This window comes from Lipotes vexillifer, unplaced genomic scaffold (assembly GCF_000442215.2).
Source record: "Lipotes vexillifer unplaced genomic scaffold, Lipotes_vexillifer_v1.1 scaffold422, whole genome shotgun sequence".
NCBI lineage: Eukaryota > Metazoa > Chordata > Mammalia > Artiodactyla > Lipotidae > Lipotes > Lipotes vexillifer.
In genome coordinates, this window is record NW_006779087.1 from 906799 (window position 1) to 933207 (window position 26409).

General features: G+C 46.2%; 2 protein-coding genes across 2 annotated transcripts in view; one reads left to right on the top strand and one right to left on the bottom strand.

Moving 5' to 3' along the window:
- Positions 1 to 519: 519 nt before the first annotated feature.
- FAM186B (family with sequence similarity 186 member B) lies at positions 520 to 14916 on the bottom strand. Its single transcript, XM_007452351.1, is given in 9 exon segments — positions 520 to 709; positions 1419 to 1597; positions 4688 to 4880; positions 5366 to 5723; positions 5726 to 5977; positions 5980 to 7023; positions 9165 to 9347; positions 13750 to 13975; positions 14821 to 14916. Coding segments are annotated over 9 exon segments (2721 nt in total).
- A 7587-nt stretch (positions 14917 to 22503) lies between these two features.
- PRPF40B (pre-mRNA processing factor 40B) overlaps positions 22504 to 26409 on the top strand; it is a 21117-nt gene continuing 17211 nt past the window's right edge. The window contains exon 1 of the mRNA XM_007452271.1: positions 22504 to 22664. Within this exon, the coding sequence (XP_007452333.1) occupies positions 22662 to 22664 (3 nt within the window). The 5' untranslated portion in view covers positions 22504 to 22661. The remainder of the gene's footprint in view (positions 22665 to 26409) is intronic.

Genomic DNA, 26409 nt, shown 5'->3' on the forward strand with positions numbered 1-26409 from the left:
AGAGAGGCAGAGTTGAACCTTCCTAACCAGCAAAGTCCCTTGTTGGCCCACTGAGTCCTGCCCGCCTCCCCTCAGCTGCTCTTCCCAGGGGCAGTTCTTGAAGGCAATAAGGAAATGACAATGCCAAAGATGGGCCCAGTTTATCCTGAGATTTTTGGTCTCTCTCATCTCTCCATACCTGCACCTGGCTCTCCTTGAGAATAACCCCCAGGCCTAGGGCAAGAAACACCTCTTGAGCAATTCAAGTGCAGCCCAGGAAGCAAGTGGGAAGGAAAGACTTGTGTCGTGATCTTCTGAGATGCCGTGTGGAGTCCTTTGAGAGAACTAGAATGGTGCTGGCATGGGGACTCAAGCTCATGGCCAATGAGGCAGGTAAGCATCTCACTGTCTGATGTGGTACAGTAAATGAGGTCATTATTAACGTTTGGAAAGATAGCCGTTGGGCGGTTGGACACAGGAAGTGTGTACCCTAGGTGGGCAGATGTCTCTGAATCCAGATTAACTGTCCAGCCTTGCATCTTACTGGGCCTTGAGGGACATCAAGCTTTTGTTGTAGGAGGAATGCACATCCAATGCCAACAGCCGGGGAATATCTGGGTACCCCCCTAGCTGGTCCCAGGACAGGCTGGTGGGGGTCTTCTTTTCTACCGGGTGACTGGAGGAGGCCACATCAGTCTTCCAGATGGCCTCCAGCTGGTTCCCCTGTTGGCTGGGGTGTGAAGGTTGAAAGTGTAAGAAGAGATGAGGAGGCCTTTACAGAAAGGGAGAGACTGGGAAGCAACAAGCTCTGCAGGGTTTTCTTCCCTTCTCAAATAGTTGTCACTGCCTTCCTTGCTGCATCTCTTCCCTTCCCAACTCTAAATCTCACCTCCTTGGGTCTCCTCTAGCTGAGGAGCTACTGGAAGAGGCTGCCGAGACAGCCCCTGTTCCTCCAGGCACATGCCCTGGGCCTGAAGCCCTGAACTGGCCACACTAGAGGGGTGTGGATGTGTCTCTTCTTGGCTGTCCAGAGGCTCGTGGTGTCTCTCTTTGAGCCCAGGGGTCACATGGTGGGAAGGATCAGGTTGATTTATATGGATGGACCAGTGGCAGGTGCCAGACCAATGCTCAAGGTAGAAATGGTTGTAAGTTCTCAGCTGTGGGTCCCAAGAGTCTTTCAGTTTTATAGTTTGAAACATACTTGGTCAGGCTGTGCCGTGAAGCCCACACACCACATACACACATACCCCCATCTGGGCCAATGGCCAGAGCTGGGCAGGAAGCTGAGAAGCTAGGTTCCTTGCAACTCATGGGGTGAGCTTTGCCTGTCTGTGCCTTCACTGAGCTGCCAGCCCGCCCCCCCACCCCGAGTCTGGTCACCCCTGCTCCCTGCCTCCCTCACCCACCTAGCCAGCTGCCCCTGGCTTCCGTGCACCTACTGGGCCATCCGCAGGGGCACACACTGCTGGTGCTTGGTCATAAAGAGCTCCAGGTGTCGCTTGCAGGAGGGGCTGCTGGAATGGATGTTCCGCAGTAAGGATGGGGGAGGCTTGCTTTTCCTTGACTTTGAGGAGGTGACCACAGGGGTGTTCAGGTTAATGTTCCACTCCTGCTGGAGCTAAGAGGAACCAGCAGAGAGGCATCAGGGAGAAAGGAATTCATCCTCTCTCTAGTGCCAGAGGAGGCATTGCCTGACTTGGGGCAGAGCAGAAAGGGTGAGGCCCAGGGAATGCCTCCAATTAGATATGCCTGGGACCTCAGGGTATTGCATTTCCCAGAAATTCCTTGAATTGTTCTTTGCTGGTTTAGTTCCTGTTTTCTCCTTTGTTGTGGAGAATCTGGACAATGGGCAAAACAGCAAGGAAAAAACTAAAGGAAGCCAGAGCAGCTGGAACTGTGAGAGACTCCTGTTACCGGGCCAGGTTGTGTCAGGAATGCTCTCCGTGTCTTGTCATTCAGCCTCTGCCCTGGCTCTGGGGAAGGAGCTGGAGGAACCCTCACAGCCATCTAAAGAATTATTATATATATGGTCCCTTTCCTTCTCAACCTCAAAACCAATTTAGCAAGTCAAGACACCTACAGGAGGTGATCAGGACTAATATAAGGTGACAGGAAACTGAATTGGGAGATATCCCCGTGGCCAAGGCTCTTCCCACTGCCTTATGCCGGCACTTAAACTGAATCCCTCAGGACACTGCTTCCCCCAGACTCTGGCTGTGGCTGCTCAGGACTCAGTGGGGTAACCTCCTGGCCCAGCCCTAGAGGAGATCTCAGCAGATTCTGAGTCACTGCTGTGGGATTCTCCAATCCCTCCAAGCCATCAGCTAGTCTCCTGTGGACCATGTCAGCACTCGCTGCTTTTCTGACCCTGGTAGCAGGGGAAAGCATAGAGGAAACTGAAGGCAGACCTTAGAGAATAAAAATAGGTCAAACCCAATGGATTAAGACTCCAAATGACTTTGGACTTTCAACAGCAACACCAAAACCTAGAAGGCAATGAATGAGCAGTGCCTTCAAAATTGTGAGGGAAAATGAATTCTAACCTAGACTTCTGTATCCAGGCAAACTGTCAATTAAGAGTCAAGGGTACAGGGGTTTCCCTCGTGGTGCAGTGGTTAAGAATCCGCCTGTCAATGCAGGAGACACAGGTTCAAGCCCTGGTCTGGGAAGATCCCACATGCCATGGAGCAACAAAGCCCATGCACCACAACTACTGAGTCCACGTGCCTAGAGCCCATGCTCCATAACAAGAGAAGCCACTGCAATGAGAAGCCCGCACACCGCAATGAAGAGTAGTCCCGCTCGCCACAACTAGAGAAAGCCCGCACGCAGCAACGAAGACCCAATGCAGCCAAAAATAAAAAAAAAAAAATTAAAAAATTAAAGAAAAAAAAGAGTTAAGGGTAGGGACTTCTCTGGTGGTGCAATGGTTAAGAATCTGGCTGCTGGGGACTTCCCTGGTGATCCAGCGGTTAAGACTTCACCTTCCAATGCAGGGGATGCAGGTTCGATCCCTGGTCAGAGAGCTAAGATCCCACATGCCTTGCGGCCAAAAAAACCAAAACACAGAACAGAAGCAATATTTTAAAACATTTAATAAAGACTTTAAAAATGGTCCACATCAAAGAATCTGCCTGCCAATGCAGGGGACAGGGTTCAATCCCTGGTCCAGGAAGATCCCACATGCTGTGGAGCAACTAAGCCTGTGTGCCACAATTACTGAGCCTGTACTCTGGAGCCCATAAGCCACAACTACTGGGCCCATGCCACAACTACTGAAGCCTGTGCGCCCTAGAGCCTGCGCACTGCAACTACTGAGCCCACGTGCCGCAACTACTGAAGCCCGCACGCTCTAGGGACTGCATGCCACAATTACTGAGATCCCACATGCCACAGAGCAACTAAACCCGTGTACCACAACTGCTGAGCCTGCACTCTGGAACCCATGAGCCACAACTACTGAAGCCTGTGCACCCTACAGCCCATGCACCGCAACTACTTAGCCCGTGTGCTGCAACTACCAAAGACCGCGCACCTAGAGCCCATGCTCGGCAACAAAAGAAGCCACCGCAATGAGAAGCCCGCACACCACAACGAAAAGTAGCCCCTGCTCATCGTGACTAGAGAAAGCCCGCATGCAGCAACGGAGACCCAACACAGCCAAAACTAAAAAAAATTTTTAAAGAAAAGAGTTAAGGGTAGATATTAAGTAAAGACATTTTCAGACAACCAGGGTCTCAATGATTTTACATGCCAGGAACCCTTTGTCAGGAAGTGACCAGAGGAGGTACTCCACTAAAACGAGGGAGACCTGGCATCTAGAAAGCAGGGGAGGGGCTTCCCTGGTGGCGCAGTGGTTAAGAATCTGCCTGCCAATGCAGGGGACACAGGTTTGAGCCCTGGTCCCAGAAGATCCCACATGCCGCAGAGCAGCTAAGCCCGTGCACAACTCCTGAGCCTGTGCTCTAGAGCCCACGAGCTACAACTACTGAAGCCCACGCACCTAGAGCCCATGCTCCGCAACAAGAGAAGCCACCGCAATGAGAAGCCCGTGCACTGCAACGAAGAGCAGCCCCCGCTCACTGCAACTAGAGAAAGCCTGAGTGCACAGTAACGAAGACCCAATGCAGCCAAAAAAAAAAAAAAGAAAATTTTAAAGGTGAGCCTGCGCGTCCGGAGCCTGTGCTCCGCAGTGGGAGAGGCCACAACAGTGAGAGGCCCAGGCCCGCATACCACAAAAAAAAAAAAAAAAAAAAAAAAAGACAGAAAGCAGGGGAGCTGTCCCCATAGAGAAGCAAAGGGAGTCGCCAGCACGAGGGTGAAGAAGGCAGCTGTGACCAAGCCTGGAGAGCAAGCAGATGAGACAAGAGCAGGACAGGGAGACCCACAGGGGAGGGAGAATCTGAGCAGAGTCGGGACTGCAGGCTCCAACTACCTCCCCTCCAGAAGAAGCTTTCTTGTCCAGCTCCTTTAGAGGGTCCCTCCCTCTCTTGCTCTCCCCATATATGGAGATTGGAAAACTGGCCTTCCTTACACTCAGGCTGTCTCCTGCCTTCCCCTCTTCCTGGTTCAGAGGCTTTAATCTGCTCTCTGACTTCCCAACTGCTCCCCCGCGCCCAGGTACACCCCACAGCCCCATGGCTCCACTCTGGCCCCATCCCTGCTGGCTGCGCTGACCCCTGAGAAGGTCGCCGGGTGGGAGGCCCACCTTGGGGAACATGGTCACCATGCTGCTCAGGCACTCTCGGCGCTTCTCCTCCAGGTCCCTCTGCTCGTCTGTCCAGGCCCGCAGCTGGAGGTTCTGCAGGCGGTCGACGTTTTCCAGGAAGACGTAGAGGTTCTGGGCCTTGTAGGCAGCCCCAGCTTCTCACACAACTTGAACGTGGTTGATCACTTCTTGTCTGGGAAGAGAGGGCTGTGATTTAGTGGGTGAAGGAGCCTCCTCCTGCCCCCAACTCTCTGTTAACCAGAGATGACTCTGTGTCTGTGAGAGCTGGGGAAAACAGGGAGCAGAGAAGCAGGAGGTGGTGTCAGGTGAGGAGGCTTGGGCTGGGCTGGAAACAGGAATAAAAGTAAGGCAAATGGGGGAGCGTGTTAGGCAGGTTACGGACAGGGCAGTAGGAAGACAGGAAGGAAGGCTTGCAGGAAAGCTCACTAGAGGAAGAGCAGTGTGTAAGTGCTTGACCTCCCACACCTTCAGGGCTGCCCAAGGCTCCGAGGTCAGGTGTCCTTCGCAGGTACCCTCCCTCAGGGGGACCTTGTCCAGGCCCGGGGTGATTCTCCCCATCCCACTTGCCCCATGCTCCTCCTTTCTCACTGGGTTCTGGCTCTGCCCATATATTGCAGTGGTGTGGGTGGGTGCCGGTGGGTGCCAGGGAGGACCTACCGGAGGCTCTGGAAATTCCTGTAGAGGAGGTACTTATGGCACAGGCACCACAGCTTGAGCGCGTTCAGCTCCACGGCGGTGGTGGTGAGCTCCCGCACCTTGTTGCGCAGGTAGTGGGGCAGCCCCAGCTGATCCTCCTCAGTCAGGAGCTGCAGGTTCTTCCTCTGGGCCTCCACATCCACGTGGTATACCTTCCCTTTCAGAGTTACTGGGGATGTATGCAAAGGGGGCTGGGCCACTTTTCGGAGGGATGTCCCCGTGACAGGAAGGGAGGCCGTCTTCTTGGGCTTCGTGGGAACACAGCGGGCCCGTGGTTTCTGAGTAAACTTGGCTGAATTCATGGTCCTCTGGTTTCCGGGGGCTGCTGGGTCTTAGGGGACCCGGGCAAGTGTGGCCTCCTGCCTTGGTGAGCAGATTGGGCCCGGCTTGGGGGAGGTGCCAGTGATGCCTCCTCCAAGTCCCTCCATCGACTGGTGGGCACAAAGCCCATTCTCTCCACGTCCTCTCCTGTCCGCTCCGGCACCCTCCATGGGCCCCCTTGCTCCTGGGCCAATCTCCGCTGCCACCCCCTTGCTGCCTCCCCCTGCTCCCACTGCCGCCGCTTCTCCCGCTGTCCCGCTCCAGCAGGGCCCACTTCTCTTGCCACTGCAGCCACATCTCCTCCTCCTCCAGCCACTGCTGCCTTCGCCTCTCCCAGCTGAGTTCCTCCTCCCAGTGCTCTGCCTTGCTCTCCAAGGCCACCTTCCTAGAGCTCTCTGGGGACAGCTGCTTCTGAAAATGGGACTTCATCTGGAGTCCTTCCTTCTTCTGGGTCACTTCCTGGAAGAAGTCCTTCTGGTCTTTGACTTTGTGGCCTGGGCTTTCTGCTGACGGTCTTTCCCATTTCTTAGGAAACTTGTGATCCATGGAGGATGGCAACACAGGCTGAAGATTTTCAGTGTCCTTGCTGCTGTACACATCTGCAATCCTTGAATGCACAGTCATGGTGGAAAGTGGTTGACATGTGGAAGGCCTAGCACTACTGTCCCAGGTCATGGCCGGGGGACTTGGGGAGAGTGGTGAAAACTGCTTCTCCTTCTTGGGTTCCTGTTGGGTTTCCTCTATGACTGTTTCTTTCTTTGGGAGGGCCTCTTTCTTGGCAGGGGCTGGGGAGTCAACCAAGATCTTGACCAAGTATTCTGCTTGACCTCTAGCAGACTGAGCCTTGTTCAGCTGGAACTCTAAGGCATGCTTCATCAGGAGAAGGTCATGGTACTTTCCCCCTAGAATTTCTACCTGCTTTAGTAGGGCATCTCTCTTACTTTTGAGGACTTGGAGGGACTTCTGGAAGTACAGCCTCTGGCTGCTGAGTTCTTTGGTCATCTCTATTTTCAGGTGCCTGTATTTGGCCTCCAGGCTTCTGTTCTCCTTGTGCTGGAGCATCAAGGCCTTGTTGAGGTTCTCGACCACAGCAGACATGTACCTGCTGGCCCGAACGTCCCCCTGGTTGAACATCGTGGAGTCCAGGAGTTCCTGCAGCATGGACTTCACCTCAGAGACCCTTATGCAGGTAGTGTGCTTGTCCTGGAGCATCTGCTCTGGGTTCGGTGGCTGAGGGCAGGATATCACTTTTTGTGGGCTTTGTTCCCGCCAGCCCTGCCAGAAGGTGTGTTTGGACACTAGGAGAGGTGGAGAGAACAAAGGCAATAAACTCGCATGGATCCAAGGATGATACTGATTCTCCACACCCTGCTTGGCCAAATTCCCATCCAACCTTCTTAGGGCTTTGGCAATAAGGAGCTGGGGTATTATATGAGGCCAGGGGAGATACTGTCAGGAGAGATCTCTGCTGGGCTCAGAGCTTGCTCAGAGCTTACCTGCCAGGGTCTGTCAGCTCCACAGCACCTGCAGCACCCAGAGGGGTCTGGACCTATTCGATCCAGTTCAACCCAATTCAACACACTCCTGATCCTCCATATTTCCCTGGAGTAGAGAGTGATTTTTCTAATCCCACTACGTCCCAGTCTCGATATCTCTGTTTGGCTACCTATTGCCAACTATCTAAATTCTGGGAGCCCACCTGGCACTTAGACTCTCGATCACCTGGGAAGTTGTATTTCCCTTTCCTGTTACCACTGGACTGTGTTTGTAGAGAATTTACCACATGGTCCTGCAGCGGCTTACATTCTTTTATAATGACTAATGTCTTTTTCCATTTTGGGGGTCATGAACTCCTTTGATACTTTGATGAAAGCAGGAAAATGTACATAAACACCGATTGTGCACTTTGTGTTCAAACCCATTCATAGGCAGACTTCAGCTCCTCAGGGATGGTCCACGGTCATAGTTGTATCCCCTTGGATCTACCATGTGTAAAGCTGCTGGAGTGATTATCTTGGAGCATCCATTCATTTCTCATTCAGTGAACATCACTGGCAGACAAAACACTGGCTAACTTTGGATGAGGGGCTAAAGGAAATATGGAAATTAAATGACACTGAAATCAAGCCAGCATTTAGCTAATACTGTCAGAGAGGCCATATGCTCTAACGGTTCAGAGCATGGATTCTAGAGTCAGATAACTCGGGCTTGAATCCCATCCCTACCACTTGCCTTAGGCAAGTTTCCTAACTTCTCAGCACCTCTATTTCTGAAAAATGGGGATAATCATAGCATTTACTTCATGGGATGTAAGTAGATTATGCATGTTTAGTACCAAGCACCGTACCAGGTACCTAGAAAGTGCTCAAAAACTAATCCCTAAAAAAATGAATAAGACACAGCCTTTGCCCTCCATAAATTTATAACCTAGCAAGGAAATAAATCAAGTAAACAAATAACTATATTTCAAGACATAATATGACAAGGGTAGTAGCAGACATTGTCTCCTTCTCCTTCCTCCACCTTTCCTTGCTTCCTCCCTCCCCCAGCTATCGACCTTGCTTGACTGGTAAGGAAGCTGGCCATGAAAATCAATGGTAAAATGATAATGTTAGCTCTTGTTTATTAAGCCCTGAGTGTGTGTTCTGAGCACAGTGCCAGATGCCTCACACCACGTGGAACCCTGTAAGGTAGACAATGCTCTCCTCACTTCGCATATGAGGAAAGTGAGGTTCAGAGAGAGGAAGTAACTTGCCCAAAGTCACACAGCTAGAAATTGGGATTCAAACTCAGGTTTGTCTGACTCCGAAGCCCATGCTCTTGAGTAAGATTAAGAAGCCAGAAAACCCATGTGTGGGGCCTAGTTTTGCCACAGGCTTTCCTTGTGGATCCTTCTCTTCTCTGAGCTTCAATGTTCTCATCTACAAAATGTGGCAGTTAGATAATCTCGGGCCCATTCTAGTGCTGAGAGGAGTAATATTTCAAGGTTGAGCCATGTTGTTGACTGGCTACTTCTGGAGTAGCCACAATCGAGAAGGTTCTAGAAGGGCCTCCAGCTGAGTCTCACCAGACTGCTTGGCTCTGCATCTGGGCTTGGTTTAAGGAAAGGAGGTTCCTCTAGCTCTAGCTATAAACTCTACCCATTCTGACCTTCCAGCCTTGTTCCCCAGAACCTGCACGAGGCTGCAGCTCCAGGGACCACCAACGAGGACCTGTCTCCACATCACACCTTCCTTCAGCCCTGAGGGACAGCCCAGAACTGCTCACTTCTCAGCTTGGGTCCACCACCCCAACCTCTTACCACTGACCATCCATCTCAGCTAAAGCTTTTGTTATGGAGGCGAATCAGAAAGAATCCCATAGACCCTGGTGTGTGACTTCTTTCCTTGAGATGGCACGACCCCACCCAGCTCCCCTGCCAGGTGCTCCTGGAACCTACTTTGTGCCCCTTTCCTTTGTCCTTCAATGAGAGTGGAGCAGAGGGAAATGAGAGACTCGATGCCTCCTTTGGTGGCGATGAGGGAGAGAGGTAACCCCGTCTCCATCACTTCGAGCCATTCATCCAGGGCTTCCTCTTCCTCCTCACTCTTCCTGTTCCTGATCTCATAGGTCAGACTGTCACCTGGAGAGAGAGTGGGAGATGCAGGCTGAGAATAGTCTGTCCTCTAGGGAGTCCCAAATAGCCCTATAGGATAGGGGTTACACCAGCAGGCTTTGAGGTTGGATTGGTTTAACCTCTTGTTAAGTGACTTGTTGAGCAAGTCACTTATTCCCCTAGCCATAGTATCCTTGCCAAAAAAGGGTTGGGTATGGATTAAATGAGATAATACAAGTGAAATGATTAACATGAGACCTGCCATGTAGAAAATATGCATAGACATAAAACAGCACTGTTGTACTACAAGGCCAGGAATGTGCCTATCTTGTTATTGCTCTATCCTCACTGCCTAGTCCAATATCTGGACAATTAAATGAATTAACTGCAGTCAACAGCCCTGCTTAGTTCTTGGGGGCAGCTGAAGGACCACTGAACCGAGAGCTCCTCAGGGGCAGGGCAATGTGAGTAGGGGTAGGGCATATCCCTATACCATCTTCCTCCAACACTGCAGCATCCACCATACCTCACACCAGACTGAGGTCTCCTGATCGGATAACTCTGATCTTAACGGGGGTAGCATCTGGCTCCAGGGCTGCATGCAGCTGGTCCACACCCAAATGGCTATACCAGTTGCTTACAGCTGGCATCAGTGCTGTTTGGCTCAGTATCCATTCAGTACTTTGAATATCACCCTTGAGTCCCTCTATAAAATAGCTAGTGTGCTCCACAAAAAACAATTAGAACTAATAAACAAATTCAATAAAGTTACAGGATCCAAAATCAACATATAAAAGTCAGTTGCATTTCTACACACTAACAATTAACTATCCAAAAAAGAAATAAAGAAAACAATCCCATTTACAATAGCATCAAAACAATAAAAAACTTAGGAATACATTTAACAGAGGAGGTGAAGGATCTCTACAGTGAAAACCATAAGACATTAATGAAAGAAATTAAAGACACGTGTAAATGGAAAGATAACCCATGTTCATGGATCAGAAGAATTAATATTGTTAAAATGTCTATACTACCCAAAGTCATCCAAAGATTCTGTGCAATCCCTATCAAAATCTCAATGGCGGGCTTCCCTGGTGGCGCAGTGGCTGAGAGTCCGCCTGCTGATGCAGGGGACGCGGGTTCGTGTACCTGTCCGGGAAGAACCCACATGCCGCGGAGCGGCTAGGTTCGTGAGCCATGGCCGCTGAGCCTGCGCGTCTGGAGCCTGTGCTCCGCAATGGGAGAGGCTACAACAGTGAGAGGCCCGCGTACGGGAAAAAAAAAAAAAAACTCAATGGCATTTTCCACAGAACTAGGAAGAACAATCGTGAAATTCATACGGAACCACAAAAGACCCCAAATAGCCAAGGCATTCTTTTTTTTTTTTCAAAGCATTCTTGAGAAAGAAAAACAAAGCTGGAGGCATCACACTACCTGATTTTAAGCTATATTACAAAGCTATAGTAAACAAAACACTATGGCACGGGCATATAAACAGACACATAGATAAATAGGCCAGAATCAAGAGCTCAGAAATAAACCCATGCATATACGGTCAGCTAATATTTGACAAGGGAGCCAAGAACACTCAATGGGGAAAGGATAATCTCTTCAATAAGTGGTGCTGGTAAATCTGTACATTTACATGCAAAAAAATGAAATTGGGGCTTCCCTGGTGGCACAGTGGTTCGGAGTCGGCCTGCCGATGCAGGGGACACGGGTTTGTGCCCTGGTCCGGGAAGGTCCCACATGCCGCGGAGCGGCTAGGCCCGTGAGCCATGGCCGCTGAGCCTGGGCATCCAGAGCCTGTACTCCACAACGGGAGAGGCCACATCAGTGAGAGGCCCGTGTACTGCAAAAAAAAAAAACAAAAACAAACAAAAAAAACGAAATTGGACTCCTATCTTATACCACTCACAAAAATTAACTCTAAATTAATTAAAAACTTAAATACAAGCCCAGAAAGCATAAAACTCCTAAAAGAAAACATAGGGGAAAAGCTTCTTGATATTGGTCTTGGCAATGATTTTTTTTTGGATATGACACCAAAAGCAAAGGCAACAAATGCAAAAATAAATAAGTGGAACTACATCAAATTTAAAAGTTTCTGCACAGTAAAAGAAATGATTATCAAAGTGAAAAGCCTCAACCTACAGAACGGGAGAAAATACATGCAAACCATGTATTTAATAAGGAGTTAATATCCAAAATCTATAAGGAACTCACAAAACTTAATAGCAAAAAAATAATCCGATTAAAAAATGGGCAAAGGATATGAATAGACATTTTTCTAAAGAAGATATACAAATGGCCAACAGGTATATGAAAAGGTGTTCAACATCACTAATCATCAGGGAAATGCAAATCAAAGCCACAACGAGATAGTACCTCAGACCTGTTAGGATGGCTATTATGTATAAAAGACGAGATAACAAGCAATGGTGAGGACCTGAAGAAAAGGGGACCCTTGTGCACTGTTGGTGGGAATGTAAATTGGTATAACCATTTTGGAAACCAGTATGGAGGTTCCTAAAAAAATTAAAAATAGAATTACCATATAGTCCAGCAATCCCACTTCTGGGTATATATCCATAGGAAACAAAATCACTGTCTCCAAGAGATTTCTGCATGCCCATGTTCACTGAAGCATAATTTACAACAGTCAAGACATGGAAAAAACCTAAGTGTCACTCAGTGGATGAATGGATAGAGAAAATGTAGTATATATAATGAAATACAGATAGTCCCCAACTTATGATGGTTCAACTTATGATTTATTGACTTTACAATGAGGCAAAAGTGATACACATTCAGTAGAAGTCAAGCTTCAAATTTCGAATTTTGATCTTTTCCCACGCTAGTGATATATGGTATAATACTCTCTCATTAGGCAGTAACAGCAAGCGACAGCTCTAAGTGGCCACAAAATCACAGGGGTAAACAACGGATACACTTACAACCATCTGTTTGCATACAGCCATTCTGTTTTTCACTTTCAGTATAGTCTTCAACAAATTACATGAGATATTAAACACTTTATTATAAAATAGGCTGTGTGTTAGATGATCTTGCCCAACTGCAGGCTAATGCAAGTGTTCTGAACACATTTAAGGTAGGCTAGGCTAAGCTGTGATGTTTGGTAGGTTAGGTGTATTAAACACATTTTCAATTTATGGTATTTTCAACTTATGATAGGGTTATTGGGACATAACCCTATCATAAGCTAAGGAAGATCTATATTATTAAGTCATAACACAGAAGGAAATCCTGCCATTTGCAACAACATGAATGGACCCTGAGAGTATTACACTAAGTGAAATAAGTCAGACAGAGAAAGAAAGACAAATACCGTACGATCTCAGTTATATGTGGAATCTAAAAAAAGTTGAACTCACAGAAACAGAGTGAATTGGTGGTTATCAGAGGCTGGGAGGTGAGAGAAATGGGGAGATGTTGGTCAAAGGGTACAAACTTTCAATTATAAGATGGATAAGTTCTGGAGATCTAATGTACAGCATGGTGACTACAGTTAATAATACTGTATTGTATACAGGCATACCACATTTTATTACACTTTGCTTTATTGTTGTTTGCAAATACTGCATTTTTTAAAAATTGAAAGTTTGTGCAAACCTTGCATCGTCAGATGATGGTTAGCACTTTTTAGCGATAAAGTATATTTAATGTACATTGTTTTCTTAGACATAATGCTATTGCACACTTAATAGACTACAGTAGAGTATAAACATAACTTTTACATGTACTGGGAAGCCAAAACATTCACATGATTCACTTTATTATGATATCCACTTTATTGTGGTGGTCTAGAACTGAACCTGCAATATCCAAGGTATGCCTATATTTGAAATTTGCTAAGAGAGTAGATCTTAAATATTCTCACCACACACACAACAAAGGGTGACTATGTGAGGGGATATGTTATTGTGATAATCATTTCACTATACACATATATATGTTATATATAAAATAATCACATGTACACTTTAAATTTACACAATGTTGTTTGTCAGTTATATCTCAATAAAGCTGGAAAAATAAAAAATAAAACAGCTAGTGTGAGTTTGCACTTAGGTTCTATCTTACTAAAAAATGAGATGTAATAATGAACCCAGGACTTAGGCTTCATCAGATATGCACCTAATATCACAATCTATTATGTTTTGGACAATGACATGTTTGCCTCTCTAGGGAATAGAGGTGATATGCTATGACATGAGTGGGACAATGTTTCACTGGAGAGGTGCTGCGATGTGTCTTTTGCGCCTTCTGCACCCACCGCCCTGCACTCCCCTCCCAGCAAATGCTGACCTAGTGTAGGGGAAAGGAGGAGGCTGAGTGAGCTGGGACCAGCATCCTGGGGGGGAAGGCACCCGCCCTCAGGACTGCACCCAGCCTGCAAACTCACCCCAGTCACCGAGCCAGTGGAGAATTTCATACAAGTGCTCCTCTTTAGTCTTAGCATCATTGGAGAATGAGGTAATTTTCTCCAGCAAGATGAATCTGTTCTTGCCCTTTTGCTCTGTCTGGTGAGATTTTGCCTTTTTTTTGAAATCATATCCTAATTCTTCCTGGAAGCGGTTGATGACACAGTTGACATTGTCCAAGATGTCTGAGAGCTGGGAAGAAATATCCTATATGGGAGGCAGCAGATTGTAGTGTTTTGGGGTGTGAACTCTGGTGCCAGATGCCATGTCCTAGTAGTGTGATCTTAGACAAGTCAGTTAATTTCTTGGGGCCTCAGTTTTCTTATTTGTAAAGTGTAGATAATTATAGTACCTGTGTCACAGGGTTTTTGTAAAGATTAAATGAACCAGTATTTGTAAAGCACTTAGGACAGCGCCTGGCGCATAAAATAAGTGTTAGCTCTAATTACTGTCATTTTGATTATTAAGACCAGCTCAGGGAGAGAATACTAAAAATCAACAGCAAACATTTCTTTAGAATTTCAGAATTTTCTGGGGACTTCTGGACATCTCTCCTCACAAGGATCCAGAGGCAACAAACTAGAAAAATGAGGCCCCAAGAAACCCTCAGGATCAGAGGGTTAAAACCCTCAGGATCAGAGGGCTCCCGTTAAAAAAATGCACCAGAGGCTCACGTGCAGGGTGATTTGAATCTTTGGCCATTTCCCTGTGAGTTTCTAGGGCTCAGCCTGGGGCACTCTGACAAGTTGCCAAGAACAGACCCCAATCATGAACTCTGGGCCCCTCCTCCTGCCCTGGTAGGACCCACCACGATGTGTCTCAGGGCCAACCTAGGGCTTCCCTGTGGGCTGTCTGCTTCCTGGGCCCATCCCTGCCTCGGGGGCAGTTTGATTCCAGCTCACCCTCCACTAAACTGTCCACAAACGCAGCTTGCTGAGGATCCCAGGACCCCTGAGGGCCCAGAGCTGGAATCTTACCCAAATCTGGGCTCAGTTCCTAGCCTCCACATCAGACCCCAACAGAAGGGTGACACCCTCATCTCAAGGGGTTACCTCCTGAGCCCGAGTTAGTTGGGCAGCCTCAATTCTTGAGATGATGGCTTTCACCGACACAGGGGTCACCAACAGTGGGGGCTCGTCTTTCTCCATTTGGGATCACTCTGTCAGTCACAAAGATGTCCGGTGTCTCTGGTACAGGGGCCTGGACACACGATGTTGGCTGCTTGGGGGTTAAGGACTCCAGGGCAGCTTCTGAGTACCCTCTTCCTAGCCACAGCTCCCTGTAACTGCCAGATATCATGTTCTAACTGACCTTCTTTTCTCCAGTGACATCATCAGGTTGATTGGAAGAATGACTCCCTGTCATCTATCTGCTTGATTATCTAGCTTTTTAATCCATCACCTAATATATATTAACTTGACCTGCTGCTTTTTAAAAATCATTAAATGTTATGCTCCCAAACTAAATATTAACGGCTAAAAGTAGGAAACAGCAATTAGAAAAAGTTCTTTTCCCAAAAAACAAAAAAAAATTACAGCCAATCAATAACTAATGGGAATATATTTCAACTTGCACCAGGGGTCAGGGCTTAACCAACACTGTCACTGAAGGTAATCATCAGTGCCAGAGGCCTTTTTAAAACAAATGATTAAAATGGACATCACTGTATGCCCAGGACTAGAACTTTGCCTGGTATATAGTAGGCACTTAATAAACATTTGTTGAATTAATGAATCTGTAAGTAAAAATACATATATGTGCAAATTATTCTTCCATGTTACTGAAACATTTAACAGATACGGAATTAAACATTGTAACTTCAGTTCTTAGCAGTGCCATAGCCACTTAACAACTTGTCACCTGACACCCACCTGTCTTTTACATACTATTATTCATTCACTTATTCAAAGTTAATTCTTTCATTGCCTCATTTACTCAACGAACACTTACTGGTAACATTCTATGTTCCAGGCATGGGGCTAGATGCTAGAAATACAAAAAACAGTGAGACCTAGTTCTGTCTTTGAGGCAGTCACACCCTGGTTTATGGATACCTGTCTATCTATACCTCTGGCACTGGATGGTCCTTTAATCCCTTATGATTTCAGAGCATGTTGTAGGTTACAAATAACTTATTTATCCTTACAAACATGTAGAGCCAGCTGAGGCTCAGAGTTATGAGACTTATCTAAAGTTACAGAGCTGGGAAGTACAGACTCAGGACTTCAACCTGCTTTTCTGATTCCCAGTCTGGGGTCCTTTCCCCTTTTCTCCCTTTCTCTTCCTCCCCACTTCTTCTTTCTTTTACATATAATCTTACTGATAATTAGATCACAAATAGGTACTTCCCTGGTGATCCAGTGGTTAAATCTGCCTTCCAATTCAGGGAATGTGGGTTCAATCCCTGGGCAGGGAACTAAGATGCCACATGCCGCGGGACATCTAAGCTGGCGAGCTCTAGAGCCCCCGTACCACAACTAGAGAGCCCGCGTACCGCAATTACTGAGCCCGTACACTCTGGAGCCTGTGTGCCACAACTAGAGAGAAGCCCGTGCACCACAACGAAGAGCCCATGTGCCGCAACAAAAGATCCCACATGCCGCAACTAAGACCCGATGCAGCTAAATAAATAAATTAATTTTTAAAAACCCCATATATTTAAAAAATTAGATCACAAATAAATGATCTAAACAAGCCAATTAAAAGATAGATTATAAGATTCAATTAAGAAAAACCCAATACTCAACTATGTTCTGTCTACAAGAAACACACTTTAAATAAAAAGATACATATACGTTAAAAGATGAATAGAAATAAACCATGCTAATACTAATCAAAAGAAAGCTAGAGTGGCTATATTAATTTCAGATTTTAGAACAAGAAAGATTAGCAAAGATAAAAAGGGAGGGATATTCCATAATGATAAAGGTGTTAACTAATAAATGTGACATAATCTTTTATATATATATATATATATATATATGAACCTAATAACATAGCTTCAAAATACATGAAGTGAAAAACTTATAGAAGTGAAAGGAGAAATGGATAAATCCACAATTAGAGTTAGAGATTTCAACACATTTCTTTCAGGAATTGGAAAAAGTAGAAAATAAAAAAGAAGTAAGGACATAGAGGTTTTGAAAAACACTATCAACCAGCTTGACTCAATTGACATTTATAGAACATCTCACCCAACAACAACAGGATGCATTATTTCCAAATGCATATGGAATAATAATCTGGACCATAAAACAAATATCAATAAACTTAAGAAGATTAGAATCATATAAAATATGTTCTCTGATCACAATGGAATTAAACTATAAGTAAATAATTGAGAGATATCTGGGAAAATTCCCAAATATTTGTAAATTAAACAACACACTTCTATATAATCCATGAACCAAAGCAGAAATGCCAAGGAAAATTATGAAATTTTGAACTGAGTGAAAATGAAAACATGACATATCAAGATTTGTAGGATACTCTGCCAAAGCAGTGCTTAGAGGAAGAAACTAGATAAGGAAGTACAGAGAAACTCAAGCAGAAGGAAATAATATGGTTAAGAATAAAATAAATAAAACAGAAAACAAACAAACAAAAATGGAGAAAATCAATGCAATTACCAAAACCTGGTTTTTTGAAAAGATTAATAAATTGATAAAGCTCTAGCCAGCTTTTTTACCAGGGGAAAAAAAAGACACAATTTACAAACATCAGGAATAACAAGGGGACACCATTACAGACTCTACAGTGGGAATAATAAGAGAGTATTATGAAAAAATGTTATGCCAATAAACTTGGTGAATTAGACAAATTCCTTTAATAGATACAATCTGTTAAAGCTCAATAAAAAGAAAACCTGAAAAGCCCTCAATCAACCAAAGATATCAATAATTAAAAACCTTTCCTTCAAGGAAAACTCCAGCCCCAGACAGCTTTATTGGTAAATTTTTTGCCAAACATTTAAGGAAAACATAATACAACTCTATATAAACTCTTTGAGAAAACTGATCAGTATGGAACACTTCTCAAATCATTTTATTCGGTTAGCATTACCTTGCTACAAAAACCAGACAAAATATTACAAGAAAAACACAGACATAACATAGACGTAAAAGAAAATAAAATGGAAGCTGCTGACAGGAAAAAAAATTATCTGCAAAACATGTATTTGATAAAGGACTTGTATCCAGAATATATAAAGAACCACTATAACTCCATTACAAGGAAAACAATCCAGTTTTTAAATGGGTTAGAAGATTTGAATAGACACATCACTAAAGAAGATACTCAAATGGTAAATAAGCACATGAAAAGATTCTCAGCGTCATTAGGGAAACAAAACTATGACTTGTTAACCTGTGACAAAGTGAGAGAGTGGCATGGACATATATACACTATCAAACGTAAAACAGATAGCTAGCGGGAAGCAGCCGCATAGCACAGGGAGATCAGCTCGGTGCTTTGTGACCACCTCGAGGGGTGGGATAGGAGGGTGGGAGGGAGGGAGAGGAAACAGGGAAGAGATATGGGAACATATGTATATGTATAACTGATTCACTTTGTTATAAAGCAGAAATTAACACACCATTGTAAAGCAATTATACTCCAATAAAGATGTAAAAAAAAAAAAAAAAAATGTGAGGATACCAAGTGTTGAGGATGTTGGGAAAGTGAAACCCTTATATATGACTGGTGAGAATGTAAAATGGTACAGCCACTTTAGAAAAGTGTTTGGCAGTTTTTTTTAAAGTTAAGTATACGGGCTTCCCTGGTGGCGCAGTACTTGAGAGTCCGCCTGCCGATGCAGGAGACGCGGGTTCGTGCCCCGTTTCGGGAAGATCCCACATGCCGCGGAGCGGCTGGGCCCGTGAGCCATGGCCGCTGAGCCTGCGCGTCCGGAGCCTGTGCTCCGCAAATGGGAGAGGCCACAACAAAAAAAAAAAAAAAAAAAAAAAAAAAAAAAAAAAAAAAAAAAAATAAAGTTAAGTATACATTATCACACAATTCCCATTCCTAAGTATTTACCCAAGAGAAATGAAATTTACCCAAGAGAAATGAAAACATATGTCCACACACAGATCTATATGCACAAATATTTATAAACAGCTCTATTTGTTATAGCTCAAACCTACAAACAACCTAAATGTCCATCAACTGGTGAATGCATAAACAAATTGCAGTATGTCCATGCAAGAAATATACTATTCACATTAAAAAAGAATGAACTGGGCTTCCCTGGTGGCGCAGTGGTTGAGAGTCTGCCTGCCAAGGCAGGGGACACGGTTTGTGCCCCGGTCCGGGAAGATCCCACATGCCGCGGAGCAGCTAGGCCCGTGAGCCATGGCCGCTAAGCCTGCGCGTCCAGAGCCTGTGCTCCGCAACGGGAGAGGCCACAACAGTGAGAGGCCCGCGTACCGCAAAAAACAAAAAAAAAGAATGAACTACTGATACATGCAACAACATGGATAATCTCAAAAGCTTTATACCAAGTGAAAGAAGGCAGACACAAACTACCACACACTGTATGACTCCATTCATATGAAATTCTAGAGATGCAAAACTATAGTGACAGAAAGCAGATCAGTAGATGACAGGAGCCAGATGAGGGAGAAGCGACTGACTGCAAAAGAGAACAAAGAACGTTTCTGAGGGAAGGAAATGTTTTATGTCATGATTATGGCGGTGTTTACATGGCTGTACCATTTGTGAAAATTCACTGTACCCTACACTTAAAATTGGTGAATTTTATTATGTGTAAACTATACCTCAATAAAGCTGATTTTTAAAAATGCAATGTTTTATAATGCCCAAGACTGTGGCGGGATTGTGGGCAGACAGTGCAAGGGGCTGGAAGTTAGGAGGGTATAAGGAAATAACTCTTTTTCTTTTCTCAGGTGGCAAGTCTTCTCTTTTTTCCTTCCCTTTACCCTTGGGGCTGGGATGCTCCCTCCTCCAAGCCCCTCTCCCATGCAGTTCAGGCCAGCAGCAGCACCTTCACCACAGTTCAAGGGTCACACTAGTTGATCACTAGCCCAGAAGAGATGTTTCTAAACCTTTTTTAAAAAAGCAGGTAACCCCCTTTTGCAAGCAAAGCCTTCTGTAGAACCTCATTATCTAAAACAGATAAAAGCAATGTCTTATTAGAACACATTTGTAAGTTCAACTTCATGATATCTCTGTATTATAAAATCATTTGATGTCAACAAGCTTGTTCTGACAAACCCAAAAATTTGATACGTAGGACATCTGAGTGTATATATTTTTAAACTACTGTTTTAAAAATATTTAAAATATATTTAAAGTTTCTGGGTAAAAATGGTAGATTGAACACACTTATCTAATTTTGTTCTACTAAAAATATACTAAAACTATAGCAAAGGGATTTTTTTAAGGCATAAGTGCACAAAGACAGGGAAACAGGAGAGGAGACAAGCAAAATACTTTAGGAAGCTGTTAAGCATATGGATGAGTGGTTGCTGATAGACTAGAGAAGGATGAATCCTAAGGCAGAAGTGGGGCAACCATATGGCAAATGGAATTAGTTGTGCCAGATTGCTGACCACCCCAAGAAGGAAGTCCTAAAGATGTGACATCAGAGGTTCCCTGCAGTGAAGCTCTTGGAGACAAGCCCCACCCATGTACCTCAGCCCACAGAGCACAAACGCTTCTCACTGGGATTTTGGTAACCCATCCTTAAATGTGAGCAGACAACCAGGGATTATAAGACCTTCAAGCAAAGAATCTAACATGAAAGAGATCAAAACCACAGAAAAAGAAATTTAGAGAAAACTGATTTTGCAAGAGAAGAAAACTTAAATCATCATTAATAGTGTCAGAGATAAGCTATTGCAACTTTGAAACAAAATAATATGCTATAAAAAGGAATAGCTGGAGAACAAAAATAAAGTGAGAGTAATAAAAGTCTTTAAAATATTGAAAAACTCAGTAGAAGAATAGGAAGATTTGAGGAAATCTCCCAAAGACAAAGTAAAAAAGATGAAAAGTAGGAGAGTAAAACAAGAAATGAGAAGGACCAGTCCAGCAGATCCATCATCTGAATTATAGGAGTTCCAAAAAAGAAATTAGAAAGAAAATGGAAGTGAAGAAATCACTAGTGGGATGATTCAAGATTATTTCCCAGAAGTTAGGGGCACTGAGTGCCCAGCACTACAAATAGCTTCTCTAAGACATATCACTGCCATTTGAGAACACTGGAGACAAGGAGAGGTTCAGAGAGGGGGTAGAGCCCTTGCTCCACAACAAGAGAAGCCACTGCAATGAAGAGTAGCCCCGGCTCGCCACAACTAGAGAAAGCCCACGCACAGCAACGATGACCCAACACAGCCAAAAATAAAAATAAATAAATAAGTAAATTAAAAAAAAAAACTGTAAAAATAAAATGTGACTGATAAAAGTTTATGGAACCTCTGAACCACTTCTGCTGTGCCTAGAGGTCTCAATAATAATGTTTGAAAACAACAGGACCAGGCCCTCATTTGAGGCCATCTAGGTATTACAATGAAAACCAGATGAAGTTTTGGAATTCCCCGGTGGTCCAGCGGTTAGGACTCCACCCTTCCACTACAGGTGGCATGGGTTCCATCCCTGGTTGGGGAGCTAAGCTCCCCCCACATCACAGGGCGCTGCCAAAAACAAAAACAAAACACCCACATGAAGTTTCTCTCTACGTCGGCCCCAAGAATGACTCTCTCTTCCTTTCCTCCCATTTGTCACCTTTAATTTAGGACTTCTACTTCGTATTGGTTGCTTTCCTACCTCTCCCCTGCTAGACTCTAAGAGCCTTGGAATTGGACCCAGGTGAGACTTCTTTGTGTCTTCAGGACCTAGCACAGTACCAAGCACGGAGCACAGACTCAATTAAGTGTTGATAAATAAAGGAAAAAAGAAACACCTTTACCCGGGCCTTGGACAGAAGGTGCTCGACCTTTCTGCACCCGTATGCCTGGAGCTCTGTAAGTTACTAGCCCTGAGACGTTCAGCAGTCATTAAATAGCTTTAGGCTATAATTCCCTTACCTGTACAACATAACATTTATCTCACATCTTTATTCCTAAAATAAATTGGGCCCCTCGCCTCACGATTTCACCACTTGGTGGGAGCCAAATCTCAAAAGAAGTAACTTTGGGGTCACCTAAGAAGCCCGTGTACGTCGCACAAGGGCAGGAGTTTCCCGGGATCTGTCTGCTTTTTTTCCCCACTGCTATTTGCCCAGTGCCTGGAACACTTCCTGACACATAACAGGTGCTCAGTAGTTGTTGAATGAGTGAATTAAAGTGCTAAAAATACGCATCGAACCAAAAAAACGCTCTGTGAAGTGCAAAGATATCCCTACATTCGGAATGAATACTTGAGTCCAGCCTCTGGTCCTGGGAGCGAGCGCGTGGGATCCAGCCGCTCCGCGCGCCCTTGCAGTCGAGCCGCGAAGGCAGAGAAGCGGCGGGCCGAGGTCTGGAGGCGGCCGGCGGGAAGGGTGGGAAGGGCGGGAAGGCAGGAGAGTCGCGGGCGCGCGCTGAAGGGTCGGGACCCAAACTCAGGCCGCGAACCGCACCCTGGCGTCGGCCCTCCGGCAGTCACTCAGAGCGCGGAGCGGGCGTGCCCCGCGTCCCGCGTCCCGCCCCCCGGTAGGCGGACCCCGGAGCAGGAGGTGCAGGGGCGGGGCCTTGCTCTCCGCGCCGGGGGTGGCGCCGGGCCGGGGCTCTCTGGGCCGGTGGAGGACCCGGCTGGTCGGCGGGAGCGACCGGAGCCCCGGCCACCAGGGCGTGCGACCCCCCACTGGCCCCGCCTTCCCGGCTGCGGCCGGCCAATCAGAGCGGCTTTTACTGGTGGGTTGGCCGAGCCGGCCCAGCTGCTCGGAGGCTCTGGCATGGTAACGTCCCCGCGCGGGTGCGGAGGGTCCTGGGTCGGTCCCACAGCGCCCCCGGCGGCCCGGGCCTGGGCCGGGGGGACGGGGAGGCCGCCGGGGATACCCGGGACCCCGGGGCAGAGCTAGGGGAATGAGGGGTTAGGGAGAGAAGCCAGGGAGGGGGGAGGGGGCGGGGATTTGGGGAGAAGGGGCGGGGGAGGCCATGATGGAGGATGGCGGAGGGTGGGGGTGTTGAGGGGAACTAGGGTTGCGGTACTGGGTGAGGAGGAGGAAGGGATGAAGCGAAGAGTGCGTTTGTGGAGAAAGGTCGAGAAAGAAGAGGGGGCGAGAGATGTGGGAACCGGTGGACTAGGGGAAAGCTGGGGGCCACAGTTTCCCCCCATGGGATATTTGGCGTGCGACATGCCCCTTACCCAGACTCAGTGCTTGAACCCTTTGGAAGCCCTGGGTGCCCAATAAGACCTCTTGGAGACCCCCTCCTTCATTTCCCCGCATTGTCTCCTGAGGTGAGGAGGGGGCATTGTTTCCTGAGGAAAGAGAGGCGTCCGGCCCCCACGCAGTGCTGAACAGTCCAAGAAATGGGAGAGCAGAGGCTCCTTGGTCCCAATCCTGGCTCTGCCGTCAACAAACTCTGTAACAACTCTGTGTGACCTTGGGCAAGTCACTACCTTTCTTTGGGCCTCAGATTTCCTATCGATTTAAAAAAAAAAAAAAAAGGAAGATGCATGGGAATGATATCCTAGATCTCTTTCTGCTCCAAAACGGGGTGGTTCTTGAGGAGAGAGTTCAGGAGAATGGGTTCTAGGACGTCGGGAAGCAAAAGAAAGAAAGATGAAGATGGAGGCTAGGCCTTCAGCTGGGGCTGCAGAAAATCCCCAGGGATGTGGGGGGATGGTAGGCACAAAGCAAGGATGGGGCAGGCTAGCCAGCGCCTCCGGAATCCTGTTGGAGGGATGGGAGAACTCTAAGTAGAGGAGGGGTTGAGACCTAACCCAAGAAAGATGAAGACCAGAAGTAACATTCTGTTCATCAGAAGGAGAGTGATGAGATGGCAGGATCAGAGAGAAGCAACGGAAGGTATTTTCTAGTATCTTTGGGGAGCAGGAGGAATAATGAGGCTGGTACAGGGGAGTGGGGACTAGAATGGTTTCGAAAACAGGGAGGGAGAGGCTGGTGCTGTTTGGGGCAGCTGAAGAAGGGCAGCAGGTAGATAATTAGAGCACAGGGTAATCAGCTGGTCTCTCAGTCTCCATGATACTTTTCTTTTTGATGATGGCTACCTCCTTCTGAGAGGTGTGCCTCCCAGCCTTCATTTTCCAGCACAAATCCCTTCAGGGAGTGAGTCAGACCTGGCCAACCTTGGGATCCCCTGGCTGTCTGAGGATTTGAGGATTGTGTGAGGATTGGGGTAAAAAAGAAAAGAGGGGAATGAATTTGAATGTGAGAAATATCTGTGGCACTATTGTCCTTGCTGGGAGGCCACTTTGGGGTCAGACTGCTTGGATTCCAAACTTGCCTCTGCCATTTACTTGGAACCTTGGTCAAGTTACTTGATCTCTCTGAACCTCAGTTTCTTTATCTGTAAAATGGGGATAATAACCTCTAATATAGTTGCAAGGATTAAATGAGTGTTTGGCATGGTATCTGGCTCATAATAAGCACTCAGTAAATGTTATTTTTCCCTCTTTCCATTCTCTTCCTTCTGTCCCTCCAGTCTTCTCCTTTTCTCCTTTTGTTCTTTCTTCTGAATCTTCAGTTCTGAGATGCCCCTCAGTTGTGGAGGCTGAGAAAAACTGATTGTATATGTCGGGGCCAGGGGTGGTGGGGGAAATCCTCCAACTGGCCCAGGTGAACACATGATGATCAGATGATCAACTATCTCTTCACTGTCTGTCCCCAGCCTACAAATGTGTTTTTGTTCCAGGGAAGACACATGATCTGCTTCTCTTTCAGCCCCCTTTCCTATATCCCTCTCTCACACAAGTTACGTCTTCACATTCTCACACAGAAGTATAATAAGACCTGAAGTTGTATAGGCACTGCAGCAAGTGAGATAGGGGCAGGGGTGTTTCAGGAAAGAAAGCCTACAGGTCGCACAGGGGAGGCTCAGGGAAGGGAGGGCTTTGGAAGTTCCATAGTAATTTATGTTCATTCCATTGCTGTGTCCTCTCTGGGGAACTGTCCAAAACAGGCTAGTGTCTGGATTCTGGCCAGGGGTCTCCATTCCAAGTTAAAGATGGTCATATACAGTTAGTTTTTAAAATTGTTTAGGTTTTCCCGTGCCAGTATTTGGTTCTAGTTCACTTTCCCCAGCCACACAGACCTCTGCCAAACTGCCTCTCTCTCACATCACGGTCAGCTTTTACCCAGAGAATTTATACAAATGTACCTGGGTACATGTGCACCCACATACACATTTGTCTGTTTTAGGATATTCCAGTATGCAAAAATAAGGGGTGAGTCTGCATCTTGTCACAGCACTTTGTGTGCAGGGCCCTGACTAGACACTTCAGAGGAGGCTTAAAAGGAGAAAACGCAATCCCTAAATGTAGGGAAACAGTATGCAAAAATAAGGGGTGAGTCTGCATCTTGTCACAGCACTTTGTGTGCAGGGCCCTGACTAGACACTTCAGAGGAGGCTTAAAAGGAGAAAACGCAATCCCTAAATGCAGGGAAATCCCCACCTGAGTAGGGAGACAGGCAGTTCCATGTGAAACACCCAGCAAGCATCCACAGAGTAGCCTGTCACTCTGTGCAAAGTAGTGCAGCATTTATCCTGAGGGGACACAAGTAGGAGTGTGTGTATGTGTGGAGGATAGTCATAAAGGTAACCTGAAGGAGGTGACTATTGGATCATCTTGAACAAAATAAGAGACAGAATAAAAGAAACACATGGAGTAATCTAACAGTTTGTGCAAAGAGGAGGAGGGGAGCCATTGAGTCAGGGTGAGCCAAGAGGAGTGTGGGATGGGTCTTGTTTAAAGGCTTTGAATGAGATGAGATGAGAGATTCTGTAGGGTGGGCAATAGGGACCCACCACTGGTTTTCAGGCAAGAAAATGTTGGAACCTTCCTGGTTTAACCACATGGGTCTCAGGCGATATGCTAGAGTGAAGAAAACAGAACTGCTTCCTGTGGTAAGGACTGTGCTTTTAAGGGAGTAGGGCTAGAGGGCAGATTGGATCCAGCCCTGGGACCAATTAGTCCCCCTTAGTTTTTTATCTGAAAAATGAGGACTGCCTAGGGTGGTTGCCAGCATCCTCTCCAGCTCTGACATTCTGTGTTCTCTGAATAACTGCTAGACCTTAAGATGGCTTTGTTTTGTGGGATTTGCCAAGACCATTCAGTCAGTAAGTCAAGAAATAATAGCACATACTGTGTGCCAATAGGAGGTGGTGAGGAGAATACAATGGGCATAGGATATTGGAGTAAGCAAAAACAGAGTCCCTGCCCCTTAGAGTTTTCAGCCTAGTGGAGGTGTCAGATATTTCATTGATTCTAAGATTCACATTTTAACATTTCTGAAGTCAAGATGCATCTTAAAATCAGTGGAGTATCATAATTTAATTGGCAGCATTTGTTTTTTATTAGTGCCACATAAAATAAGAATACAATCAGAATTGTACAAATAACTGTAAAATTCCAGTGGATAATTGCTGAAGGGGGAGGTAACATGGTGTCTGAGTGTGTAAAAGAGGGCTCTGACTAGTCCGCTGGGTTGAGGAAAGGCATTCCTGAAAAAATGATGA